The sequence below is a fragment of the Monodelphis domestica genome, chromosome 4 (assembly GCF_027887165.1).
Source record: "Monodelphis domestica isolate mMonDom1 chromosome 4, mMonDom1.pri, whole genome shotgun sequence".
Lineage (NCBI taxonomy): Eukaryota > Metazoa > Chordata > Mammalia > Didelphimorphia > Didelphidae > Monodelphis > Monodelphis domestica.
This window is the reverse complement of record NC_077230.1, coordinates 377,383,744-377,408,543: the sequence shown is the minus strand read 5'-3', so window position 1 is coordinate 377,408,543 and position 24,800 is coordinate 377,383,744. Positions and strand designations below refer to the sequence as shown.

The following is a 24,800-nucleotide window of genomic DNA, read 5'->3' as shown; positions in this document are numbered from 1 at the left end:
ACCCATTTCCATATTGTTGGTATTTGCACTAGTGTTCATTTAGATTCTCTCCTCAGTCATTTCCTCTAAGCCCCTGTAGTCAAGCAGTTGCTTTTCATCGGTGTTTTTATTCCCACAGTTTATCCTCTGCTTGTGGATAGTGTTTTTTAGATCCCTGCAGATTGTTCAGGGACATTGCATTGTCCCTAGTGGAGGAGTCCATTACCTTCGATTGTACCACAATGTATCAGTCTCTGTGTACAATGTTTTCCTGGTTCTGCTCCTTTCGCTCTGCATCACTTCCTGGAGGTTGTTCCAGTCTCCGTGGAATTCCTCCACTTTATTATTCCTTTTAGCACAATAGTATTCCATCACCAACATATACCACAATTTGTTCAGCCATTCCCCAATTGAAGGGCATCCCCTCATTTTCCAATTTTTGGCCACCACAAAGAGCGCAGCTATGAATATTCTTGTACAAGTCTTTTTCCTTATTATCTCTTTGGGGTACAAAACCAACAGTGCTATGGCTGGATCAAAGGGCAGACAGTCTTTTAGCGCCCTTTGGGCATAGTTCCAAATTGCCCTCCAGAATGGTTGGATCAGTTCACAACTCCACCAGCAATGAATTAATGTCCCTACTTTGCCCCATCCCCTCCAGCATTCATTACTTTCCATAGCTGTTATGTTAGCCAATCTGCTAGGTGTGAGGTGATACCTCAGAGTTGTTTTGATTTGCATCTCTCTGATTATAAGAGCTATAGAGCACTTTTTCATGTGCTTATTAATAGTTTTGATTTCTTTGGCTGAGAATTGCCTGTTCATGTCCCTTGCCCATTTATCAATTGGAAAATGACTTGATTTTTTGTACACTTGATTTAACTCTTTGTAAATTTGAGTAATTAAACCTTTGTCAGAGGTTTTTATGAAGATAGCTTCCCAATTTGTTGCTTTCCTTCTGATTTTAGTTATATTGGTTTTGTTTGTACAAAAGCTTTTTAATTTGATGTAGTCAGAATTGTTTATTTTACATTTTGTGACTCTTTCTATGGTCTAATCGACCATATCAACAAGCAAACCAACAAAAATCACATGATTATTTCAATAGACGCAGAAAAAACATCAAGGTTTTAAAGAGAAAGTGTATTTCTTTTACCCTCTGGCTCCCAGGACAGTATTAGAGAAGAGAACTCCAAACTCTAATTTGATTTAGTTATCTTTCACTTCCTTAAATGGCACCAAATCTTCCAAATCTGTGACATTCCTCCGGTTGCTTGTAGCTACATAATTCAGAGAAATAGGGATTCTCTTAGATGATCATTAAAACAGCAGCCTGCATCTTCCACTCCATTTTCTGGCAAGCAAAAACTGCTGGAGAGCAATTTCCTTTTCCTGACTCAGAAAATGGGGAATTAATTTATAAGGCTATATTATATACCACCTAACTCCTTTAAAAGGTCAACTAAATACTGGTCAACAGTGGCACTTCCAAATTTCTTCTGATGAGAATGAGTATCAAGGAAGCAAAAACTATCTGAGGTGTTGTGAACAGATGAGCAAATTAGGTTACTAACTAGCAAGTCTCCAGTAGGTGTTCCACCCTCTAATTACCATGCAAGGAAAGAACTGCAGGCACAGTTGCATCATAATAAAAACAAGAGATTGGTGATTTTGAGATGCCTGCTGGTGCTTTCCCTGGGTAGTCATTGGTTCCTCTGAAGTGGGCTCTGCTCAGATTTTCACATTAAAATTCAGTGTGAGAAACTTGAACTGCTGTTAGGTAGGATTCAAATTGTTCCAAGATTAGTATATACAAGAATCATTGTTTCTGATGGTTGGCAATGTGTGCAAAAGAATCTTGTAACTGGGGTGGGGTGGGGTGGGGAGGTCTTGTTTTTATCTTAGTCTCCCTAGCTCCTATATCATCTTGCATTGCACATAGTAGCGATTTTAAAATATTTGTTGAATCTAATAAATAATAATATTAATAATAATAACAAGGTAGCATTTATATGACACCTTAAGATTCATAAGATCTTTGACATATTATCACATTTGAATTAGTATTTTAATTTTCCAAATAAAAAATGAAATGTTGAACTGAGTTTACAAAGTGAAACTAAAATACATATCTGTAAATTTATATAAAACTGCAAATCTCTGTTATATCACCTACGTAATATCTTTATTACATGAAGACCATAAAAGTGATTTTCAGAGTTTTGTTGCTTGTCTAAGATTCTTTCTGGCCTTTTCTTCTGTGCATTTAAAAAAAAACTTCAGTGGCCTCTTAATTTTTTTTTCTTTAGGAAGGTATAATCCTATCATTACATTTTCCTACTACCTCAAATTAAGCAAAAACAAAAAAAAACAAAAAAACCCTGGTAACATATGCATAGTTTAGCTAACATTTTCACATTAGTTGTGTCAGTGTGCCTCATTCTGAACTTGAGTTCATTAACCCCCCCCACTCCCCCCCCACCCCCCCACCCCCGCTGAAATGAAAAAGGAGACGCTTGACAAAGAATATTTACAATTTAATTTAAGCCACTGGTTGTTTTAAAGAAGGTTCTAAATTTGAGAAAACAACTTGCCCATTAGAAGTTTAATCTGGTTAATATTTTAGGTATGTGAGTTTTTCTTTATTAAATTTTATATAATTGATTAAGAAAATTTTTCCATGGTTCCATGATTCATGTTCTCTCCCTCCCCTTCTCTAAAGCCCCTCCCATAGCCAACATGTAATTCCACTGGGTTTTACAGGTGTCATTGATCAAGGCATATTTCCATATTATTAGTATTTGCACTAGGGTGATTGTTTAGAGTCTACATCCCCAATCATATCCCCATCAAACCATGTGATCAAGCAGTTGTTTTTCTTCTGTGTTTCTACTCCCACAGTTCATTTTCTGGATAGATAGTGTTCTTTCTTAATCCTCAGAATTATCCTGGATTATTCCATTGCTGCTAGTAGAGCCATTACATTCGATTGTGCCACAGTATATCAATCTCTGTGTACAATGTTCTCCTGGTTCTGCTACTTTCACTCTGCATCACTTCCTGGAGGTCTTTCCAGTTCACATGGAATTCCTCCAGTTCATTATTCCTTTTAGTATAATAATATTCCATCACCAACAGACACCACAATTTGTTTAGCCATTCCCCAATTGAAGGGCAAAGGATGTGAGTTTTTAATGATGCTTCAGGTGAGAAATAGTTCATTTTTATGAGAATCTAATGTTTTGGAATATAAACTATACTGGAAAGATTTATTAACTAATTCTTCTACCAAAGTTTTAAGGCCTCAGTCTCATCTGAATTTGATTTAACTATATTTTGAATGTTCTCTTCATAGATATTAGTCATAAAAGAGCAACACAGTATGTAAGTTAGAATTGAACCATTTAAGCTTAAAATTATCAGGGAGGGGAGTCCTGTTTCAGTAAGATCTAAACTCCTAGATATTGTTTACTTTTCTATAATCCTACCTCTGCTACTAGGCTCTTCATTGAGGTCCTACTTGTTTAATTGAGTTGATTTCTTAGCCTTTGCAATGCCTCTTTATTCCGTCAGACCTAAATACTGTCTCATAATCACTTTAAAATATGTATATGAATTGAGTGGAAAAAAGGACTTCTTCCTTTCCATGGGTGGCTTCCTTGTTTCCCACAGTAACAAGGTTGCAGCATAAACTACAAGTCAGTCCCTTTAGCTGATGTGTTTTTTGGGCTCCTCAGTGCAATAGCCCCTTGATTCTTATAAGATATTAAAAGCTTAAGTGGTGCTGGCAGTTGGATTTAAATGACTTCTTAACAGTGAAATGAGCAGTTTCCAGTCCATCTCAAATATGGGCCTTAGGAATGGACTGAAGAAGATTTTTTAAATTAAGCATTAAAATTCATTAAATTAATTTATTTTAATTTACCTACAGGTTGTATGTATAGTGCTGCTGAGGAAGTTATGTCATGTAAAATGTTAAATCTTGATGTGGTAGAGGATAGTCTCTGGGACTTACTTAGCCACCATGTGATCTTGGGTGGAAAAGTCATTTCACTTTCCTGGGCCTCAGTTTCCTCAGTTTGAGATCCCTTCTAACTCTGGCTTCTCCCGAAACTCTAAGCAATTTAGTGTTCAGTCTTTTTGTAACCACCTTAGTTTGATGTTAAAGGATTTTCAATGTCTTGTTGGGCAGAAATGTTGTATAGAATGATGCTTGAAGACAAATGGATTGTTAGCTAGGGGTTGAAAATGTGTTATGTGAATATTTTAATTATAATAGGATTAATTAATTAATAATAGAATTATCAAGGACATTTTTGTCAAGAAGAATTTTAGAAACTGGCACATGAGAATTGGAGCTGTTCCCTACCCTATCTCTTATCCCTCTGGACCAAATTAATTAGAGGATAGGAGTATCCAACCTTTCTTGGGGAGACCATATATGGTTTCTTTAAGGCTCTGAAAATTGTTTGGGGGCTGGCCTGGGTGTTGGTTTCTAGCCTTAATGATTTCTTTACTTTAGGTGAGGGTGTGGAGAGTGGCAGCTTCTGTTCCTCATCATCTGGGTGAGAGATTCCCTCAGAGAGGCAGTATAGTGTAAAGCACACAGTACTTTGGACCCAAATGGCCCAGGCAAGACATTTAACTTCCTAGCCTCTGTTTTTTTCACCTGTAGAGTGAAGATAATACTACAGTATGTATTTCATAATATTATTGTGAGACTCAAATGAAATAATGCATAAAAGAAATCTCTTTATAAATGTGATACAAATGGTGATTATTACATAGAATACTCTGGCAATAAATTAAAAATACTGGAGAAAACTTCTTACTATTTTCCTTTGAGAAGCCTTTTAATCTCTTCACACTATCTCAGCAGAATGGGTGGAAAGAGCTTCTCAGAGCTTTATTTTAATCAGTAATGGGTGTTGCTTCTGAATGACAGAAAATTTGGTTTCCAAAGTACTCCTAGGCTAGTTTCCACCTGAAACACCCCAGAGGATGACTTGGGGAATCCTGTTTGTCTCTCCCATAGACCTTATCAATGGCATGTACTAGCTGTCTCAACTTGAACTGTGACTGAAGAAAGAAGGTATAAACAAGGGTGTAAAACAGCCATTAAGAAAGACTATAAATGCAAAAATATTTATTAGGAATAGAAAATGCAAACCGGAAAGTTGATGTTGAAAGTACTCTAATCTAATCAGTTCATTAAATGCAATCATCACAGTGGTACTGGAAAAAACATCAGAAAATTTATACCACAAATGGTACATGATTTATAGTCATGTTATTGCATGGTAAAGAATGATGGAGGTAAAAAATACAGATAGCTTTCCTTGCAGTGCAGTGGAAAGAGTGCTGAATCTGGAATTGGAAAGCATGAGCTCAATCCCAGTTCTGCTACTTAATACCCCTAATGACCCAGTGCTGCCTAGAGATGGGAGGTCCTAGGTTCAAATTTGACCTCAGACACTTCCTAGCTGTGTGACCCTGGACAAATCACTTAACCCCTGTTGCCTAGCCCTTACCACTCTTCTGCCTTGGAACCAACATATAGTATTGATTCTAAGGCAGAAGGTAAGGGTTTAAAAAAAAAAGAATACATAGACTTACCATAGCAATGTAAAGAATGATGGCATCAAACTGCAAAAAAATCATGGTTAATACAGTGGACAGTATTGCTGATATTTTGTTAATGCAGTTTCTTTTTTTATCATAATTGCTTTAGAGTTTGACTTTTTTTTCCCTATGATTAATTTTCGTTCAGAAGTTTGATTTGTTTTTATTTTGTTTATGGTTTTGCTTGAACTGTCTTCCCTTGGTTCTTATTCCTATATACAAATGACTTTTTTAAAGAACAGGAATCAAAACAAGACATATCAACAGTTTTTAAAAAAATAAATATTTGAACTAACCATGGTAGTATAAAGTAATCCTTGCTACTTGGGAACTTGAAGCTGTTACTAATTCTTATATCTTCTGCCCCCACTGTGGTACATAGTGACTGGCTCTGGACATACAAAAACAAAAATGAAACAGTATCTATCCTCAAAGAGCTTTCATTCTATTAGGAATAAACAATACAGTTTTAGAAAATAAATACAAGCTAACTTCTGGGGTACTGGAAGGGTAAAGAAATGGTGCTTGAGCTCAACTTTGGAAACAAGAATTCTAAGAGTCATAAGTAAGGAATAGAGGGCCTAGAATAGACCACTCACCTACTCTACTAGTTGACATTAAGCCATTAATACATTCTCCTTGGGTCACCCATTCACCTTTCTTTTTGCTCTAAAAATTATTGATACATTTTGTTTTTATATCACCTACATTTCCCACTGTATTATTATCACTCTTCGACCACATCTTAGACATCCCTTATTTTTTAAAAAAAAAGAATTTAAAAGGAAAAGGGGAAAAGAGCTGTAAAACTAACCAATATATTGTAACGGTCTGATTTTTCTCTACAGTGTTCTATACCCATTGTCTCCTTCCTCTCTAAAGAAGATGGAGGAGAGATGTCTTCTCATTTCTTGTATTTTAATGTTTTGATCTTTCAATTTACAGTGTTGTATTCATGGTATAGATCAGTGATGGTGAACCTATGGAACAGGTGCCAAAGATGGCACACAGCACTGTGGACACTCAGCCATCCTACCCCACCCCTAATCCCCCACAGAGTTACTAGAAAGGCATAGTACTCTGATGGAGCTGCTCCCCTCCCTCTCTCTGCACTAGCTAAGGACATTCCTCACTTAACCCTTCCTCACTTCATCCGCCCCTCCATCCAGCAGCCCAATGGGAACACTTCCTCCCTCCCCTGTGTGAGGAGGGTGGGGCATGCCCAGCACTCAGTGATGGGGAGGGGCACTGCATATGGTCTCTGGTGAGGGTAGAGCCTAGCACTCCGGCTTGAAAAGGCTTGCCATCACTGGTATAGGTTGTTTTCCTGGTTCTCCCATTCTTAAAGCCTCTCCTAGATCCCTTTGTCTTATATTTCACCTCTGTGCCACAGTCAAACTTTAGGAAAAAGCTGGCTATACATTTATGGACACCCCTTAACTGTAGGTACACTCTTAAGACTTTTGTTTCACTCTTTAACTTAGTTATCTCACCACATCTTAATTTTACCTTTTCTTTGCAGATGATTCCCAGATTTATATATCAACTGGAGTCACTTTCTTGAGCTCCAGTCCTACACACCATCAGCAAGTAACCTATTAGACTTTTCAAACTGTATGCTCTGGAGGCATCTCAGTTTCACTAGGCACAAAAGAAAACTCATCATCTGTTTTTCTCCCTCATCCCCCTCCAAATATAATCATGAAACCACATTTATCGCATTTGCTTACCTTTAACAAATAGTCCATTTCCCCAATCTAATCATTTTCATATTCATGATCATATATATATACATATATATTTAGATAATATTTATTTTCATTCTCTCCCCCAATTAAAAAAAAAAAGACAAATAGAAACCTAAAATCCTTGTAACAAACATGAATTGTCAAGCAAAGCAAATGAACTGCTTTAGATACATCCAAAAGTATATTGTCTCATCCTGCCCTTTGAAGCCATTCTTCTGTGTTAAGAGGTGGGGAGCATGCTTCACAGTTGGTTCTCTGGAATCATGGTTAATCATTGAGTTGATCAGAGTTCTTAAAGTCTTTGAAAGTTGTTTGTCTTTATAGTATTACTCTTATAGAATAAATTATTTTCCTGATTCTGCTCACTTTACTCTGCATCAATTCATACAAGTTTTATGTTTCTTTAATCATTTTTTGTAGCCAAATAACAATCCTACTAAATGCCATAGTTGTTTGATTCTTCACCATGTAATTGCTTTTTTTCTCCTCTACAGTAGACTTTTAGTGGGGTTTAGATGAGATGAGTTCCAATTATCTGCATCTCTTAGATAATTTTTTTAAATCTTTGTTTTTTATAAGAGTTATTTTATTTTTAAAAAATAACAGTACATTGATCTAAACTCCAGGGATCATGCTTTTCTATATCACGACTTGGTTCATTAGCTCCAGGATGGAGAAGATTGGGAGAACATAATAATGGTATGAAAAATGAAGAAAACTACCCTATCTTGGAGAGAAACATTTCTTAATCTTTAGTGCCATGTAGTTTATTGCAAAGCCATGTTGCAGTATCTGTTCTATTTGGGAATTTCTGTAATACCAGAACAATTATACGACACATTTTGTTAGTTCCCTAAATGGCAACAAGACTTCTAGGCTCACAGAAAATGAAACCTCAAAACATTTTGGGGGTAACTTTTTTATTATTTGATAAATGTGCCTGAATAACCTGAACTTCTGACAATGGTTTTGGTATAGTCTTAAATAAAAAAGTCACTTGAGCTTTGATGGCAGAACATTGGAAATTCCAAACAGTGTCCAGGTATTTTCCTCCTAGCAACCATAGGAGTCAGTAGAAGCAGTAGTATCATCCTCCCTGTTTTACATCTGAGTTAACCTATACTCCAGAAGGTATAATGATGATCAGAGCCTAGGTCTGCTCATACTAAAGCCAGTGTGCCATCACTACACCATATAATTGTTTATATTTGTAAACTTCAAACACAGCATCCCTTGAGGAGGTATTATATGGTTCTGGTATTGCAATCCATTATTTCACAATATATGAAATGAAATTCAGAGATTGCCTTAGGCCAGTGATGGCAAGCCTTTTAGAGACCAAGTGCCCAAACTACAACCTTCACACTGCATGTGCCTTACCCCAGACAGGGGAAAGAGAAAGTGCTCCCATTGAGCAGGTTATGTGAAAAATGTCCTCAGGAGCATTTGGAGAGGGAGAAGGGAGCATCCTGCTCTGGCATGTGTGCCATAGGTTTGCAATAATGGCCCTAGGCCATCTTCATCTCAGCTTAAGGACTCCTGGCCACCATGTCTCTTGTCTTTAAATGGTGCTATCATACTGACTCTCCTAAGGCTTCTTCCAGTATTCCAGGCAACTCGGATACATTAAATTCTTCCCTAGACCTGTTTGTGTTCCAGTAACATTGCAATGCATTCATTTTAGAGATATCATAGCATATTAGACCACCAAAGAGTTAGGTGACCTGTATTTGGTTCTAAACTTTGATATTTACAGGGGGAAAAGTCATGATTTCTCCAAGTACCTTATTCCCTCCCTTTTAAATGGGGATGATATATAGACTGACTTATAGGGGTGTCTTCAAAAAAGATAACATGGAAAGCACTTTTTAAACCCTAAAGTACTGTTATAAATTAACTATTACCATTATGTTCAGGAAGACTCACAGTGAACTGTAGTAGTCTATAAATAAGAACTACTAATATATTTCTACCCAAGGCCTACTCCGATGATTCATTAGAAAGTCAAGATGGTTTGGGGTTCTCAGAGGCCATGCCAACAAGAAGACAAGCCCTGGCAGGTTCTGCCAAGCTGCAGAGACTTCAAGTTTTAAACATTAGGATATGTTATTATCAGGACTTTGTCACAATGCTTCATCTTGATACCTTTTCCCTACGCCCTTCAGCTCCCTTTTATTTGCTCTCTTTGTCCATTAAAATAGTAGGCTCTTTGAGAGAAAAAGCTATCTTCTTCATCTCCTCTTCCACCTCCTCCCCCTTCTCCTTTCCCTGCACTGCTTAGCATGTAGATGTTTAAAGCACAAACTCCAATACCTCATTGAAATGAGTTCTTTTTTTTTTAATGTTTTGTCTTTATTTCAAATTTTCACATAAGTTTTCAAAATTGATGTGATTTATATTATCTCCCTCCCTTCTTTCCTCCCCCCTCCTAGAGCTGGCAAACAATTCAATCTGGGTTATGCATCTATTATCATGTAAAACATTTCTATATTATTCATTTTTGTAAGTGAATAACCTTATAAAACCAAAGCCCCCAAACATATACCCAAATAAACAAGTGATAGAGCATATGTTTTCATCTTCATTCCTACTCCATCAGTTCTTTCTGTAAAAGTGGATTGAATTCTTTATCATAAATCCCTAAGAATTGTCCTGGATCATTGTATTGTTGTTAGTAGCAAAATCTATCACATTTGATTGTTCTACAATATATCAGTTACTTGTGATCTCCTAGTTCTACTTATTTCAGTCTGTATCAGTTCATGTAGGTCTTTCCAGCTCTTTCTGAAACCATCCTGTTCATCATTTTTCTTATAGGAAAATAATATTCTATCACCATCATCATATACTACAGTTTGTTCAACCATTCCGTAATTGAGGGATATCCTCATTAGTTTCCAATTCTTTACCACCACAAAAAGCACAACTATAAATATTTTTGCAAAAACAGCCCCCACCCCCACCCCTGCCTTTTTTTTTTAATCTCTTTGGTTACAGACCCAGCTGTGGTATGACTGGATCAAAAGGTATGCATTCCTTTAAAGCCCTTTGGAAATAATTCCAAATTGCCCTCCAGAATGGTTGAATCAATTCACAACTCCACTAACAGTTCATTAAGTGTCCCAGTTTTACCACATTCCCAACAGTTATCATTTTTCTTTACTGTCATACTAGCCAATCTGATAGGTGAGAGGTAGTACCTCACAATTCTTTTAATTTGCTTTTCTCTAATCAAGAAGGATTTAGAACATTTTTTCATATGATTATTGATAGCTTTGATTTCTTCATCTGGAAACTGCCTATTCATATCCTTTGACCATTTATCAATTGGGGAATGACTAGGATTCCTATAAATATGACTTAGTTCCATATATTTGAGAAATTAGACCTTTATCAGAGAAGTTTGTTATAAAAAAATTTTTTCCCAGTTTGTTACTTGCCTTCTAATCTTGGTTACATTGGTTTGAAATGACAAATTCTTGAAAGATTAAAATATTATTATTAAAAGAATTGTCAATTAAGATACCATTTATTTTTTTTTAAACCCTTACCTTCTCTCTTAGAATTGATACTATGTATTGGTTCTAAGGCATCGCATAGCTAGGAAGTGTCTGAGGCTTAATTTAAACCCTAGTACTCCCATCTCTAAGCCTGGGTGTTTTTTTAAAAAATCCTGGCTATGGCATAAAAGCAAGGAATCACATTTTTTTCCCTTAACAAAAAAAGTATGTTGTTGTATACAGGGAAGAAATTCTTTTTAGTGTCATGTTCTCTTCTGGCCTTGGTATACGTGATACATACTTTTTTCTTAAGATAGGAAGAAATTTAGCTTAAATGCCAGATCTGTGTTTTTGTTTATTTTTTAAACATGAGTCTACTCCATGTTCTCTCCTCCCTACTCCACCAAAGTTCCTCCAAAGAATGCTGGGACAGGAGGTGGGGTGCACAGATTTCATTGTGTGGCTTCCTGCCTGCCTTCCTGAACTTTTGTTGCTCTTGGCCCAGCCATCGAAGTAAACTTGCCAAGCCCAGCATGCTTGGCTCTTCCCATGGGCTGGTACTCTCTGGTATTCCTGCTCCCCTACTGTTTTTCAATCTTGACCCATAGAAAGCTTGTTAGAGTTGTGAGAGCCCTTACAGTGAGAGGCAGCCTTGAGAGCTAGAAGAGCTAGGTTAAGTCTAACTTGGGTTAGGGACAAGTTAAGTCACTTTATTTCTCTTGAGTCTCAATAGTAAAGCAATGGTAATTTTCTACCTATCTCAAGGGGGTTTTTGTGAGAAATGAAGGCACCTTGTTAACTCAAAATGTTAACTGATATTATTTGTTGTTACCCTTTCCAGATCAGAACCCCAAGGCTCTTGATTTACCAGAAGTCACAAAAGAAATTAGGGTCAGAACCAGTATTTTCACTAAAATATTTATAATTTTTAAAAAATTAATACTTATTGTCAGAGCCATTCCTAGGCAAAATTATATTTAGAAAGTCTAGAAACCTTAATTTTTCCTCTTGGTCTCCTTTTTAACAATTCCTCTTCTTTCCCTTCTGCCTTAGTTTTTTCTCATTCTACCCAGGATTCTTTCTGTGAAGGAAGCAAGTGAACTAATAAAACTGATTCTTATCAATATAATTCCCTTCCCTAGACTTCAGTTTCCTCATTTTTTCAATGGGTGCATTTGAGTAGATAAGTTTCTGTGGCTTTTTCTGTCCTTAAAGTCTGGGAATTTGAGGCTAGTAACTTTTCTTTGAATATTTTTATTTTAATAGAGAAGGATGAGAAGAGTTCATTAGCTAATATGAAGTGATGATCTTTTAATAGTGGAGAATGGGGATGTGTGGAGCAAATTTGGGATTCTTGAATGCCTTCCAGGGTGCCCTTAAATCACACCAAATGTCAGTTACCTCCTACCTGAAAGAGAGATTTGCAAGTATGCCTTATTATTTTTACCATTGAGGATAGGTGTGGTGGAGTATAAAGAGTATCTTCATATTCCTGCTCTGTCACCTCTTTCTGAGACTCAGTTTTTTTTTTTTTGGCTTTAAAATGGTGATGATAATCATCATCTTCCCCACTTCACTAGGTTGTCAGATAAGAGAGGATCATATCAGATAATTTAAGAAAAGCTCTTTTGTTAGAGCAGCTAGGGGACTCAGTGGATAGAGAGCCAGACCTGGAGACAGGAGATCCTGGGTTCAAATATGACCTCAGATACTTCCTAGCTGTGTGACCCTGGACAAGTCACTTAATGCCAATTGCCTAGCCCTTATTGTTCTTCTACCTTAAAATTAATTCAAAGGCTAAAGATGAGTTAAAAAAGAAAGAGAAGCTCTTCATCAGCAACAAGATGTATTATAAATGTTAACATTTATTATTCCGATATCAGAAGATTGTATATAACCTACTGAAAGGAATAGCAAACATTGTTTTGGTTCTCTGAAGACAGTTCATACTGGTTATACATTAATTTTTGACCCACAAGCCAATGGCTCTGTGTGCAGAATGCTGGAAGGAACTCAAGGAGGACCCCTAAGACCCTTTCCAATTTTTGTGATGGAGATCAATCTAGGATTGTTGAATAACCACTAAGGCCAGATTAGTTTTCAGCTTTGCTTGTGAGTCCTCTCGAAAAGTCACAGAAAAAATGGAGGAGATAAAATTCTTTAGGATTTTGTTACATAGAAAAATCACCTTTCCCTTTCTTATCTTTCATTCTTTTATAGAGGAAGCAGATCATCAACCAACAGTCCCAGGGATGGTCATGGATGGCCTGGAATCTGGGGAAATCACTCCACCAACCAAAAGGAAAAGCAAGTTCTCAGGCTTTGGCAAACTCTTCAAACCCTGGAAATGGCGGAAAAAAAAAAGCAGTGACAAGTTCAAAGAAACATCAGAAGGTGAGTTAGAAGACCTCATGGTCCAAATTAAGGTGTTCTTAATTTTGTAAGTGATAAACCTCTTCCTTTTATCTCTATCTACATGTAACCATCTGGTGGGAGTGCAAAACTTAATCCTTCTGGTATTAAATAGACAAGTAGTTATTGGCATTCACTCAGTCATTCATACTGGTAGCCCCACATTCCAGAGATTGGCATTTGGGTGGAATTTAAGTTAAAATGGATTAAGTTACAGATTTATCAAGCAGAAGCAGTAAGCCTTAAATTTCCCACCTAAAAATGAGAAAAATCACTATCGTGAAATTTAAGTAAAAAAGAAAACCAATAACAAACTATTTAAGGCTATAATCTTCATTTTATAAGTAGGATTATTATACAGATCAAATCAAACAACTCAGTAAATAGGCATTTACTTAAACACTTAAGAAATACTATACCCTAGACAAAACAGGGTCCCTGCCTTCAAGAAAAGTACATTCTACTGAGGGAAATGGCATACAAATAACTATGTACCTATAAGATAAATACCTCATAAATGGAAAGTAGACTCAAAAGAGAAAGTATAAGGGGGGGAGAACTAGGAAAGTGTCAAGTCCTTTGTAATTAATTATAAAATGCTATATAAATGTGAGATGACATTATTATTGCACTAATGAGTTTACTGCTTTCTCATAGTATAGGGGATTATAGAGATATATTTTTCTCTTATCATAGATCTATCGCATTCTAGGGAACCATTGAATACATTAGGAAACTGAAGGGGACTGGAGAACACAGAATTTCAGAGCTAGAACACAGAATGTCCAAGTTGAAAAAGGTCTTAAGATTATGTAGCCAGCAGCTCTCCTCTCTCCCTTTAAAGCTTCCTCAGAGGGGAGAGAAGCTTTAAGGTAGGAAGATAGAGACAGGATAGAAGTTTTAGATACCACGAGGGGGATGACAGAGTCGAAGTAGAGATATGAGGTGGCCAGAATGAGTCTTTATTAATTTTCCATGAGCCACAGCTAAGCTCTGATCAAAGGACCCTTCCGAAGGCTTTTACCAGTCCAGAGATCCACATTTAATACTACACAGAGAGAGAGGGGGGGGGGGGGGGAGCTTGCTGGGCTACATATACCCTTTGATATGCAAATATACACAGTACATAGGGATGATCCTCATTGGTTAATGACAAGGCATAGGTGTGGTGTCTCTTAACCAGGTGAGAACAAAGAAACCTGTTTTCCCTTCCTAACCTGGGGGAAGCTGGGATCAAAGGGTCAGAGGCCTTCCCAGCCATGTGCAATACTGAGCATGCTCAAGACTGAGCATGCTCTCTTTTAAGGCAATCTGCACATACCAACTGTTCCCCTTGCCCATAGCTAGGGGTGGACTGCTACATCCTTTTACATCAAGGAAGGGATATAAAAAGGCCACTTTAGTGTTAAGTAACTTAGGATCATCTGGGTGACCCTGTGAACTTTGCTAAGTATGAAAGGTTAATTGAACTACTTAAATTTTTTTGCTCAACTAGTAAAACTAAATAGTAAGTGTGATTCTGAGTGTTATTTTCCAATTTAATATCAGTTTTAGAGCGGAAAATATCCATGAGAAAGCCAAGAGAAGAGCTGGTGAAAAGAGGGCTTCTGTTGGAGGACCCTGAGCAGGGTGAGTTTGCTAGCAATAGCTTGTCCATGCTGGACTTGGGTGGAATCCTAGTTTGGCAGCTGGATTTTGTTGTTTAATTAAAGAATATAACTGATTGCTACTTATTCCCAAATCAGAACAGACACTCCTGCCTTCTCTGATGATAATCTGTGACTGGCAGATGGCCCGTCTGGTCAAGAATTCCCTGAGGAAGGCACTACATGGTGCCCTGTTCCTCCTCCTGCCCCTGGTCAGCTGCAGTATTGTGTGTCACTTCCTGTCCTTTGTCTGTTTGTGTCCATGCCCATCTTTGCCACTCTCTTCCTTTTCTGCTTGTTTATCTCAGATTCAACTCCATACAAGTCTCACATAATCATAGGATTTTCTGTTGTTCTACTTCCTTGTGGGACTTCTTTATAATTTTATTTTTTTCTGAAATGAAGGGAAATACATCATTTTGGGTTTGTTGGGTTTTTTGTTGTTTTTTTTTTAGCAGAAACACTATAAGTAAAAACCTCCTTAAACATTTCAAAAGCACCGTATATAGCTCCAGAAATGATAGAAACTAGTGATGAAGAGTCCCAGTAAGCCTATTTTACCTTGGTTATTGAAAGATAATTCCCAATATATATTCTAGGTTTTTTTTTTCTTCAACTAAAATAATAGTTATGGAATTTTAGAGAGTAAAGGAACCTTAGAGGTTTTCTAGTCTAATCCCCATTTATTTCATGAATATGAAAACTGAGGCTTAGGAGAAAAATAACTTGTCTAAAATTGAACAGTTAATTAACAACATTGGAACCTATATCATCGTCGTCCTTTTTTTTTTTAACCTTTACCTTCTATCTTAGAATCGATACTGTGTATTGGTTTCATTGGTTTCATGGCAGAAGAGTGGGAAAGGGCTAAACAGTTGAGGTTAAGTGATTTGCCCAGGATCACACAGCTAGGAAATGTCTGAAGCCAGATTTAAACCATGACTGTCCATCTCCAAGCCCTGGTTCTCTATGCAATGAGCCACCTATCTACCCATGGAACCTAAGTCTTCTAACCTTTAACTAAGAATTCTTTTCATTATATCCTCAAGACTTATGCTTTCGTGAGAATGTTACTATTTTTATTCATGTTTAATACTTTTTTCAATATATACAACAATCATTTCATTCTATCACCACCATTCTATCTCTTTACTGAACCCCTCTTTGTGCCAAATAATAATAAGCAAAACCAACCAAAAGATTCCTTAGAGTGGTTAAGTGGGTTTCATCTTCCATTTTCTGAGACTAAGATAGTCATTGCAATTAATCTGAGTTCAGTATTTAACCATGTTAGTCACTCTTGGGGTCAATAAATCTTTTGAGTATTTTAGTGATTAGGCCCAACAAAGTCACGTGTCTCCATTATAGTATATCTTTTGTCCTTTATTTCTTATTCATCACCCTCCCTGTGGTTTCTTCCTGTGTCCTTTCTACTTTCCCATCTTTCTTGCCCTTCACAGCAGATCGCATCCATCATAAATTCCTTATTCCTTTGTGTCTCTCATCCATGCCTTGTCTGTCTACTTGCTGTTGAAGTGAGCTATTTTTAGCTTTGCAGGTTCAGAGTTCCAGTTGATATGAGCCCCAGCCATTAAACTAGATGGCACTCTGCCAGCTTCAAGTCTGATCTGCTATATTGTATAGCCCTGGGGCCTGCCTTAAGGATTAGTATCAGAGTCTGGGCTTGTGGGTTCTTTTTGGCTTTACAATAGGTCTGATTTGACCAGTATAATATGAAATTTTTCAGGTGTTTTAAATCTTTTTGAAGTATTTATACCATTGGAAAATATTTTTTTAAACCCTTATCTTCCATCTTAGAATCAATACTGTATATTGGTTTCATGGCAGAAGAGTGGTAAGGGCTAGGCAATGGGGGGTAAGTGACTTGCCCATGGTCACCCAGCTGGGAAGTATCTGAGGTCAGATTTGAACCTAGGACTCTTAAGACTTTTAGCAGACTATGAGCTACTGCTCTCATGTTAATTAAATGCATACTTTTTTGCTGCTTTGAAGTTAGTGATTATTTTATACTGTACACAATTGCCATAATAATAGATATGGATTTTTTTCTTTTTTGCTTTTTCATTGTCATATACCCTTTATTTTTTCAAATAGAGAAATCCCTTGGAAATACAATTAGAGTAACTTAATTGCTGGACAGGACCTCTGAGAAAATCTATTACAAAACCTTTCTGAAGGATAAAACAATATACCCAAGTCAGGATGGAATTGGGACCAGAACCCAGATCTACTGACATAAGATTCTTTCTACTTCCCCAGGTTTCCTCCTCTATAATGGATACCTGAACTGTGAGAAATAGAATAGTTTTTAAAGTATATTTTTAATTTATTGACTACCTGCTTCTACTATCCATAATAACTTTTAAATGAGATATGGTTTATGCTCTTCACCTTCCCATTGGTAGACGGGAAAGAAGAGCATTTTATATGATTTGTGGGGTGAGCTAGCTGATCTAGGAGCGTGCTGTGGTTCAAGACCCTCAAATTCTCCATACCTTCAAAAGCTAAAACTAGCCTTCTCTACAAAAGTGGACCCTGGACACATCCCCTTGTTACCAGCAGAATTGGAGAGTTTCTAGGAGTTTGGTCTCTTATATTCCTTTTTCTTTTCCTTAGTGAACCCAGTTTTATAGAAGAATCTCATCGTGGCCTAGATAACCTTCTTTCATCTCCATAATGATGAATGGTTTTATACCAGCACCATAGGAGTTTCCATACTCACCTAGTCCATGGATCCCTCATTTTAGTCCTGTTTTTATAAGGCTTCCAAGACAACATAAACTTTCTTTTTTTGAAAAATTTTATTCTTTTTACCAATTAGACATAATAACAAATTTCCACATAAAAGTTCTGAAGTTAAATAATCCAAATTGTCTCCTACCCCACTCCCAACCCCAGCTGGCAAGCAGTTCAATCTGGGTTATACATGTATTATCACACAAAACATTTCCATCTTGTTTATTTTTGTAAGTTAATAATCTTATAAAGCCCAAACCCCAAAACATACCCAGATAAGCAAGTGGTGAAAAATTGTATACTTTCATTTGCATTTCTACTCCAACAGTTCTTTTTCTGGTGGCAGATAGCATTCTTTTTCATAAGCTCCTCAGAATTGTCCTGGATCATTGTGTTGCTGATAGTAGCTAAGTCTATCATACTTGACAGTTTTCCTGCTTCTGCTTATTTTTCACTCTGCATCAGTTCATGTAGGTCTTTCCAACTCTTTTTGAAATCATCTTGTTCATTATTCCTTACAGCACAATAGCATTCCATCATCGTCATATACCATATACCAATTTGTTTAGCCATTCCCCAATTGATGGGCATCCTTTTGTTTCTAATTTTTTTGCCACCACAAAAGGGGCAGCTATAAATATTTTTGTACAATTTTTTGTAGTTCCCATTTTTAAAAAATCTCTTTGTGATACAGACTTAGTAGTGCTATTACTGAACCAAAGGATATTCATTGTTTTATAACCCTTTGGGCATAATTCCAAATTACCCTCCAGCATATTTGGATTAGTTCACAACTCTACCAGCAACACATTAGTGTCCCAATTTTACCACATTCCCTCCAACAGTTATTTTCCTTACTGACATATGGGCCATTCTGATAAGTATGACATAGTTCCTCAGAATTGTTTTAATTTGTATTTCTCTAATCAAGAGGGATTTAGAACATTTTTTCATATAATTATTAATAGCTTTGGAAACTGCCATTTTACTTATTGCATTGGTTTTGTGGTATAAAACTTAAAATTTAATATAGTCAAAATTATTCATTTTATATCTTGTAATCTTCTCAATCTCATTTTGTCATTATCACCTTTTACATCTAAATCATATACATTTTGACTTCTTTTGGTATATAATGTAAGATATTGATCCAAACCTAATTTTTGCCATTCTGTTTTCCAATTTTCTCAGCAGTTTTTTCAAATAGTGAGTTCTTCTCCCAAAAGCTGGGATCTTTGGGTTTATCAAACACTAGACATAAGCATTCTTTTATCCAATGGGTTCAGATAAAAAGGAGAATTTAACATCAGTAGAATGTGTGGCTTGAAAAATATTGTAAAATATTGGTTTTCTCCCAATAGATCTATTGTTTGTTTCTTCATATTGGCTTCTTTTTCTCTATCTAATAGGTGGAGATGATTCTGGGAAATTTGGCCATACCACATTAAAGAATGGCCACACTATTCCCATTGGGAGTGCTGGGCCTTCTAATCCAGGCCAGGTGGAGGAGCTAGGAAGGATAACAAGACTTAAGAAGTCTCCTCCAGGAGAGGAACCAAAGACACAACCAGGTGAAGATGTACAGTTAGTTGTGCTCAGCAGGAATTCAGAGAGACAAAGACAGCCGACTTTGAATTTGTCTGACTGTTGGAGAAAATAAGAACAAATTTAGAGGAATTTGACCCTGGTCATTCCTCTTGCCTGCTCTCTGGTAAAATAACTAATGAGAAGGGAAATAGCCAATGTTAGCAGAAGAGGGAAGGGAAGAAAATAAGATCAGTCTCCATCAGTTGTCTTCTCCTTAAACAAAACAATAACTACAACTTTATTTCACAGGCTCATCTGGAAGCCAGCCCAGTTCTGAAGTGGAACTTATTCCTGAACCAGCACCGAAAACACTTTTGCCACGACCCAAAAGGCCTTTGTCATCTTCTCATGAAGAAAATGATGGGCAAGCAAGTGATACCAACATTGGCAGCACTGCAAGGACCATTTCCTCCTCCTCCTCCTCCTCTTCAACCTCCTCCTCCTCCTCCTCTTCTACAGCACCCACTGCCACTGCTGCAGTCCTGGGCCTAGCAAAGACAATTAGTTCCTCCAGCACCCCTTCCCCAGCTCCCAGGACTATACCTGCTGTTCCTGTCAGCACTAACATGACTGCTCCCTTGAATATGATCCACACTGCCTCTGCCAAGCAGCCCCCCATCCCTCCCCCTAAACCAGCTAACAGAAATAGTAACCCTGTTATTGGTAAGTGACTCTTTAGTTGTCATCAGTTACAGCATAGGGAAATTTTATTAGTCATTATAAAGGAAAAAATATTATTTGTTTTTAAAGAAAATATTGTAATATGTACCCAGCACTTTTGTGTACATGTGTGCATATATGTGTATGTGATTAATCTTTTCTTTTGTTTCCTTAAATATGAGAAAACTTTTGGGAATTTGCCCAAGTATAAAAATTGAATAGTGGGACCAGAAGATGTTGCCATTACAATGAAGACTAATGAAGGTTTTTGAGGATCAAGAGGCATTACCCTGATGACTCAAATATATAAAATATATCTAAACTATATGAATGAATAATGAAATCTCTAGTATTTGAGATTTCATTTAGAATAATGCAAGGAGGACTTCTGAGTAAACATGATGGCAGTCTATACGCAAGACTTCTCCTCTCCTCAGCACCCACAGATATAGACTACCTCAAAAAAACAAACAAAAAAAAAATTCATTAGAATAATTCAAGGAGGGAAAAATCATGTCAAGTACTCCCCAGCTGGCATCCTTTAGGTTGCTGTCATTCTCACTGAGAGGGCAAACTTAGGAGCATTGAGAGGAAATTAAGAGAAGCCTATTTTTTCCAACATGATAAAAAAACTTGCTAACAAGGAAAAAATCTTATCAAATTCTCTGTCACTAGAGTTGTTCAAAGAGAGGCTAGAGTATAACCCATACCAAATGTTTTGGAAAAAATTCCTAGTCAGGTTACTGGTTAAATTGGTTTCTCTCAGTCTTGATTAGGGATTGAAGAATTATTATTTGGAAACTGGTCAGAATTGTGTTGATCAATGATATAATAATAAATGAGGGGTTAAGTTGAAGCTATTATGCTATATTTTAACAACTTAAAAGCCTAAATTTAAATGGAGCTTGGTTCATTTGTAAATTCATCTCATATGCCCAGTCTCTTTATAAGTTTGGATTAGAACTATCCCAGAGTACCTAGATCAAGGTTGAAGGTTATAATAGAGATATCTTTGAAGAGCTTTTAAACTACTTATCTTTACTATAGCTTTCTTTATAACATTCCTGGTTTTTGCTTCTTCTCATTACACATTAATGAAAATATTTAACTGACTAACATTTGAACCCTAGTTGTATGCTTGGCCTAGCTGGATTGGGTATAGCATGTTACTCATGAACCCTGCTTTCAAGTAGCTCACTGACTATTCTAAAAAACAGACTAACAAATATTACCTTAAACATATAAAACTATACATACAAGTACATGTGTTCCAGAAGGACTCCACTTATTTAAAAATTAGCAGTGGGATTCAAAAGCCACCTAGTTATAAAATAAATACACCATAAATTATTGGTTTTCCTCAAAGAAAAGACTTGGTTGCTAGGTGAGAAGAGAAATAGAAGTGGTGGGAAATGGATGTTAGATGCAAATACATGAAGGGCTCTCTCAGGCAAAAGATGTATGGACTTATTCTTTTTGGTGTCAGAAATTGGAATTTGGAGGCAAGTTTTTGACTCAGCCTAAGGGAAAGCTCCCCACCAGTTATAATTGTAGGTGTTCAAAAAAGTGGACAGGACTGCTTTGGGAGGTAGTGAACCCCCTAGAATTGGGGGTGTCAAGGGGAGGCTACATGTTAGAAACAAAATTGGTGCTTCTGATTGGTTGGATAAATGATCTTTAAGGTGGTTTCCAAGGTCTCTGATCCTTTGTGTCCTCAGAAGTCCTCTAGGTTAACCTTTTCCATTTCCTTTCTCTTGATTTTTTCCCAGCCTCTTCTCCCTTATAGACGTATCTCTTGACTATTCTAGAACAAGAGGAGATGATCCTTTGTGATCAGCTATGGAAATGGATGTATTATTAACTGATAAAATGAGTACATTTTCCTGTTTATTTTTTTAATTTTTTTAAACCCTTAGCTTCCATCTTATAAAATACTAGATATTGGTTCCAAGGCAAAAGAGTGGTAAGGGCTAGCCAATGGGGGTCAAGTGACTTGCCCAGGGTCACCCAGCTAGGAAGTGTCTGAGTTCAGATTTGAACCCAGGACCTCCTGCTCTAGGGCTAGCTCTCAATCCACTGAGCTACCTAGCTGCCCCCTCCTGTTTATTTCAGACTTCTTTTGATCACAGTTTCCCAAAATTGCCAGAGCTGCTTAAGAGTTGCTTAAGTGGTGTTTCAAAGCCAAGGGCAAAGGGTATAGTGCTGAGTGTGATTTTTCAGGGGATAGGTCTTCAGCTTCCTTTAATTGAAAGTTTTAATGAATTAGATTAGGGAATAGATAATAACTTTGTCAAGATTGCAAACACCTCTAAGTGGGATGGGGGGACTGGAACCTGACATTTGTAGGAGGCATATTAGGGACTTGGGTAAAAATGATTAGAAATAATAGTTATACCTGCCTCAGTTTTATAAAATTTCATATCCTTTAAGATTATTCAAAGATATTTTAGTTTTTTCTTATCAAAAACCTCACAGCAACTCTGAGGAAAACTGAGCAGGTATTTCCCCATTTTTATAGATGGAGAAACAGAGGGTCATACAGCTAATCAAAGTAGTTAACACATTAAATTCCAGGTTTCCTCATTCCCAAATCCATGCTCTTTCCCCTACAAGATAGAAAGGGGAAATGTTATCTGTTTTATGGATGGAAAAACTGGAGACCAAAAGCTTTTGCACCTTATCCAAAGTCACGTTGTTAATGTCAGATTTAGAACTAGGACCTAGGGCCTCCTTGGTGAAGAAATGGCATGGATGCAGAGCCAGCACTCCCAAAGCTACTCCTTTCCCCTTCTTCCCAGTGCCTGAGGATATTTTTTGCTTGCTCCACCTCTCTGTCCAGCCTCAGAAAGCAAACACTTTCTCCCCCTAGCTCTCTCCTGTTAAGTGGGGGCTCATTGACTGCTTGAATTCGCCCTCTAGGCACTTGAATTTGATAAATGTTCACCAAAGCTGACCTAGGGCTTCTATCGCTCTTGTTTCAGTTCTACTGCTGCTTCCTAAAAGGGGCAACTGCAGTCAGTCACCCAGGGACTGACTTTCTGATTCCATTCACACTTTGTTAGCTATTTTAATCTGAATTGATACCAAAAGAAAAAAAGTTTTACCTTCTGTGTTATGATTGGTATTAAGCTAAAAACTTGCCATCTACAAAGTGTCTTGGAAATAGGAGGACCTTTTCTAAGAAATCTTAAATTTATGAATAAGATTTGGTTCCTTTTGCCGTTGTAATAGTTAAACCCATTGTCTTTTGTTATATCCCCATCTCTAAATTCAAGTTAAACCAAGGTGTTTCTCTCCCCTTTTACAGCTGAGCTTTCACAAGCAATAAACAGTGGCACATTGCTATCAAAGCCATCCCCACCTTTACCACCCAAGAGAGGAATTCCGTCTACCCTGATGCCTTCCTTGGAGTCTGCTGCTGCCACAACAAAACCTCCAAATGGTCAGAGAGAAGGGACCAGTTTCTCTGCCTCCAATTCAATCCAGATGATCCCACCTCCCTCCCCTTCTCCTCCTCTGCCTACTCACATACCTCCTGAACCCCCATGTTCTCCTCCATTGCCTCCTAAGACTCATCAAATTGCGCCAGAAATGGAGCATTTGCCCTCCCTAGATCTACCCCCAGAAGTCCCTCAGCTGGAAGATCAGACCTTTGACGTGCCTAAGAGGATGCTTGAGCAGAGCTTTGGAGAGCCCCACATACCCTCAAGACTTCCCCTGCTGCCACTGCATATCCGTATCCAACAAGCTTTGACCTCCCCTCTGCCTGTCACCCCACCATTGGAGGAGTCTCAGCGGGCCCATTCTTTGCTATTTGAGAATAGCAAAGGCTTTTCTGAAGATGGTGGTACACTGGGTCGGACAAGGTCACTCCCTATCACAATTGAAATGCTTAAAGTGTGAGTTCCACTTAAGTCTTTCCTAATATCTACACTTCTCCCCCTCTAAGATAGCATTGAAGCGAAAAGTATAACAAACTGTTTGGCATAATTGGTTTGTAAAGATATTGGGGGTGGGGGGGGCAGGCTTTTGATTTCTTCTTCTTAGAAATCTTCCAGTAAGGAACTAAAAGCACAAGTGTGCTTAACCTTTTCTGTCTTGGCCACACTTGGCCTGTGGTCCAGGGAGGCCTAGGGGACCCTTCTCAGAATAACATTTTTAAATGCTTTAAATAAAATGCATGAGATTACAGAGGAAACTGATTATATTGAAGTAGTTACCAGAACATTTTTTAAAACATGTTTATAGAGTAGCTAGGTGTCTAAGGGAGCTAGGCCTGGAGATGGGAAGTCCTGGGTTCAAAGGAGGTCTCAGACACTTCTAACTATGTAACACTGTGCAAGTCACTTGACCCCAATTGTCTATTCCTTACCACTCTTCTTCTGCCTTGGAACTGATACTTAGTATCCATTCTAAGACAGAGGACAAGAGTTAAAAAAACTTTTTTTGTCTCAAGGTTAATACCTTTATTTTAGAGAATTATTTGGGATATTATATTCAGGTGACTTGTCCACTGTCAGTCAGTCATTTTTTAACTTGGAGGTTAGACTTTACCTTGGTCTCTGTGACTGACTGTCTCTAGCTTCTACATATACCTATTCTATTTCTTATCAAAATCTATGTGCAGATCATTTTTAATTCAACTTTTAAAATGTTTTAAAAGCAAACTTTCTTTTCCTCACTTCCCCCAATTAAAAACAAAAAACAAAACTCACAGTAGAAATGAGTATAGTCAAAACAAATTCCTGCCAGTATTGATACTGCTCAGAAATGTCTCTGATCCTTCTGTGTGGAAATCTAAAACAAAGGGGTTTATGTGAATAGAAAAGCTTTTCTTGGTTCCAGCAAAACTTCTTGTTTATATCCTTTGACCATTTGTCAATAGGGGA

The 24,800-nt window shown here is 37.3% G+C and overlaps 1 protein-coding gene across 3 annotated transcripts in view; it reads left to right on the top strand.

Annotated features, from left to right (window-relative positions):
* Positions 1–24,800, top strand: part of PHACTR4 (phosphatase and actin regulator 4) — a 115,352-nt gene that overhangs the window by 75,173 nt on the left and 15,379 nt on the right. For all 3 annotated transcript variants that reach the window (XM_056795426.1, XM_056795427.1, XM_007491474.3), the window contains 5 exons: positions 13,070–13,243; positions 14,810–14,890; positions 19,074–19,235; positions 19,501–19,914; positions 23,219–23,810. In XM_056795426.1, the coding sequence (XP_056651404.1) occupies positions 13,070–13,243; positions 14,810–14,890; positions 19,074–19,235; positions 19,501–19,914; positions 23,219–23,810 (1,423 nt within the window). The remainder of the gene's footprint in view (positions 1–13,069; positions 13,244–14,809; positions 14,891–19,073; positions 19,236–19,500; positions 19,915–23,218; positions 23,811–24,800) is intronic.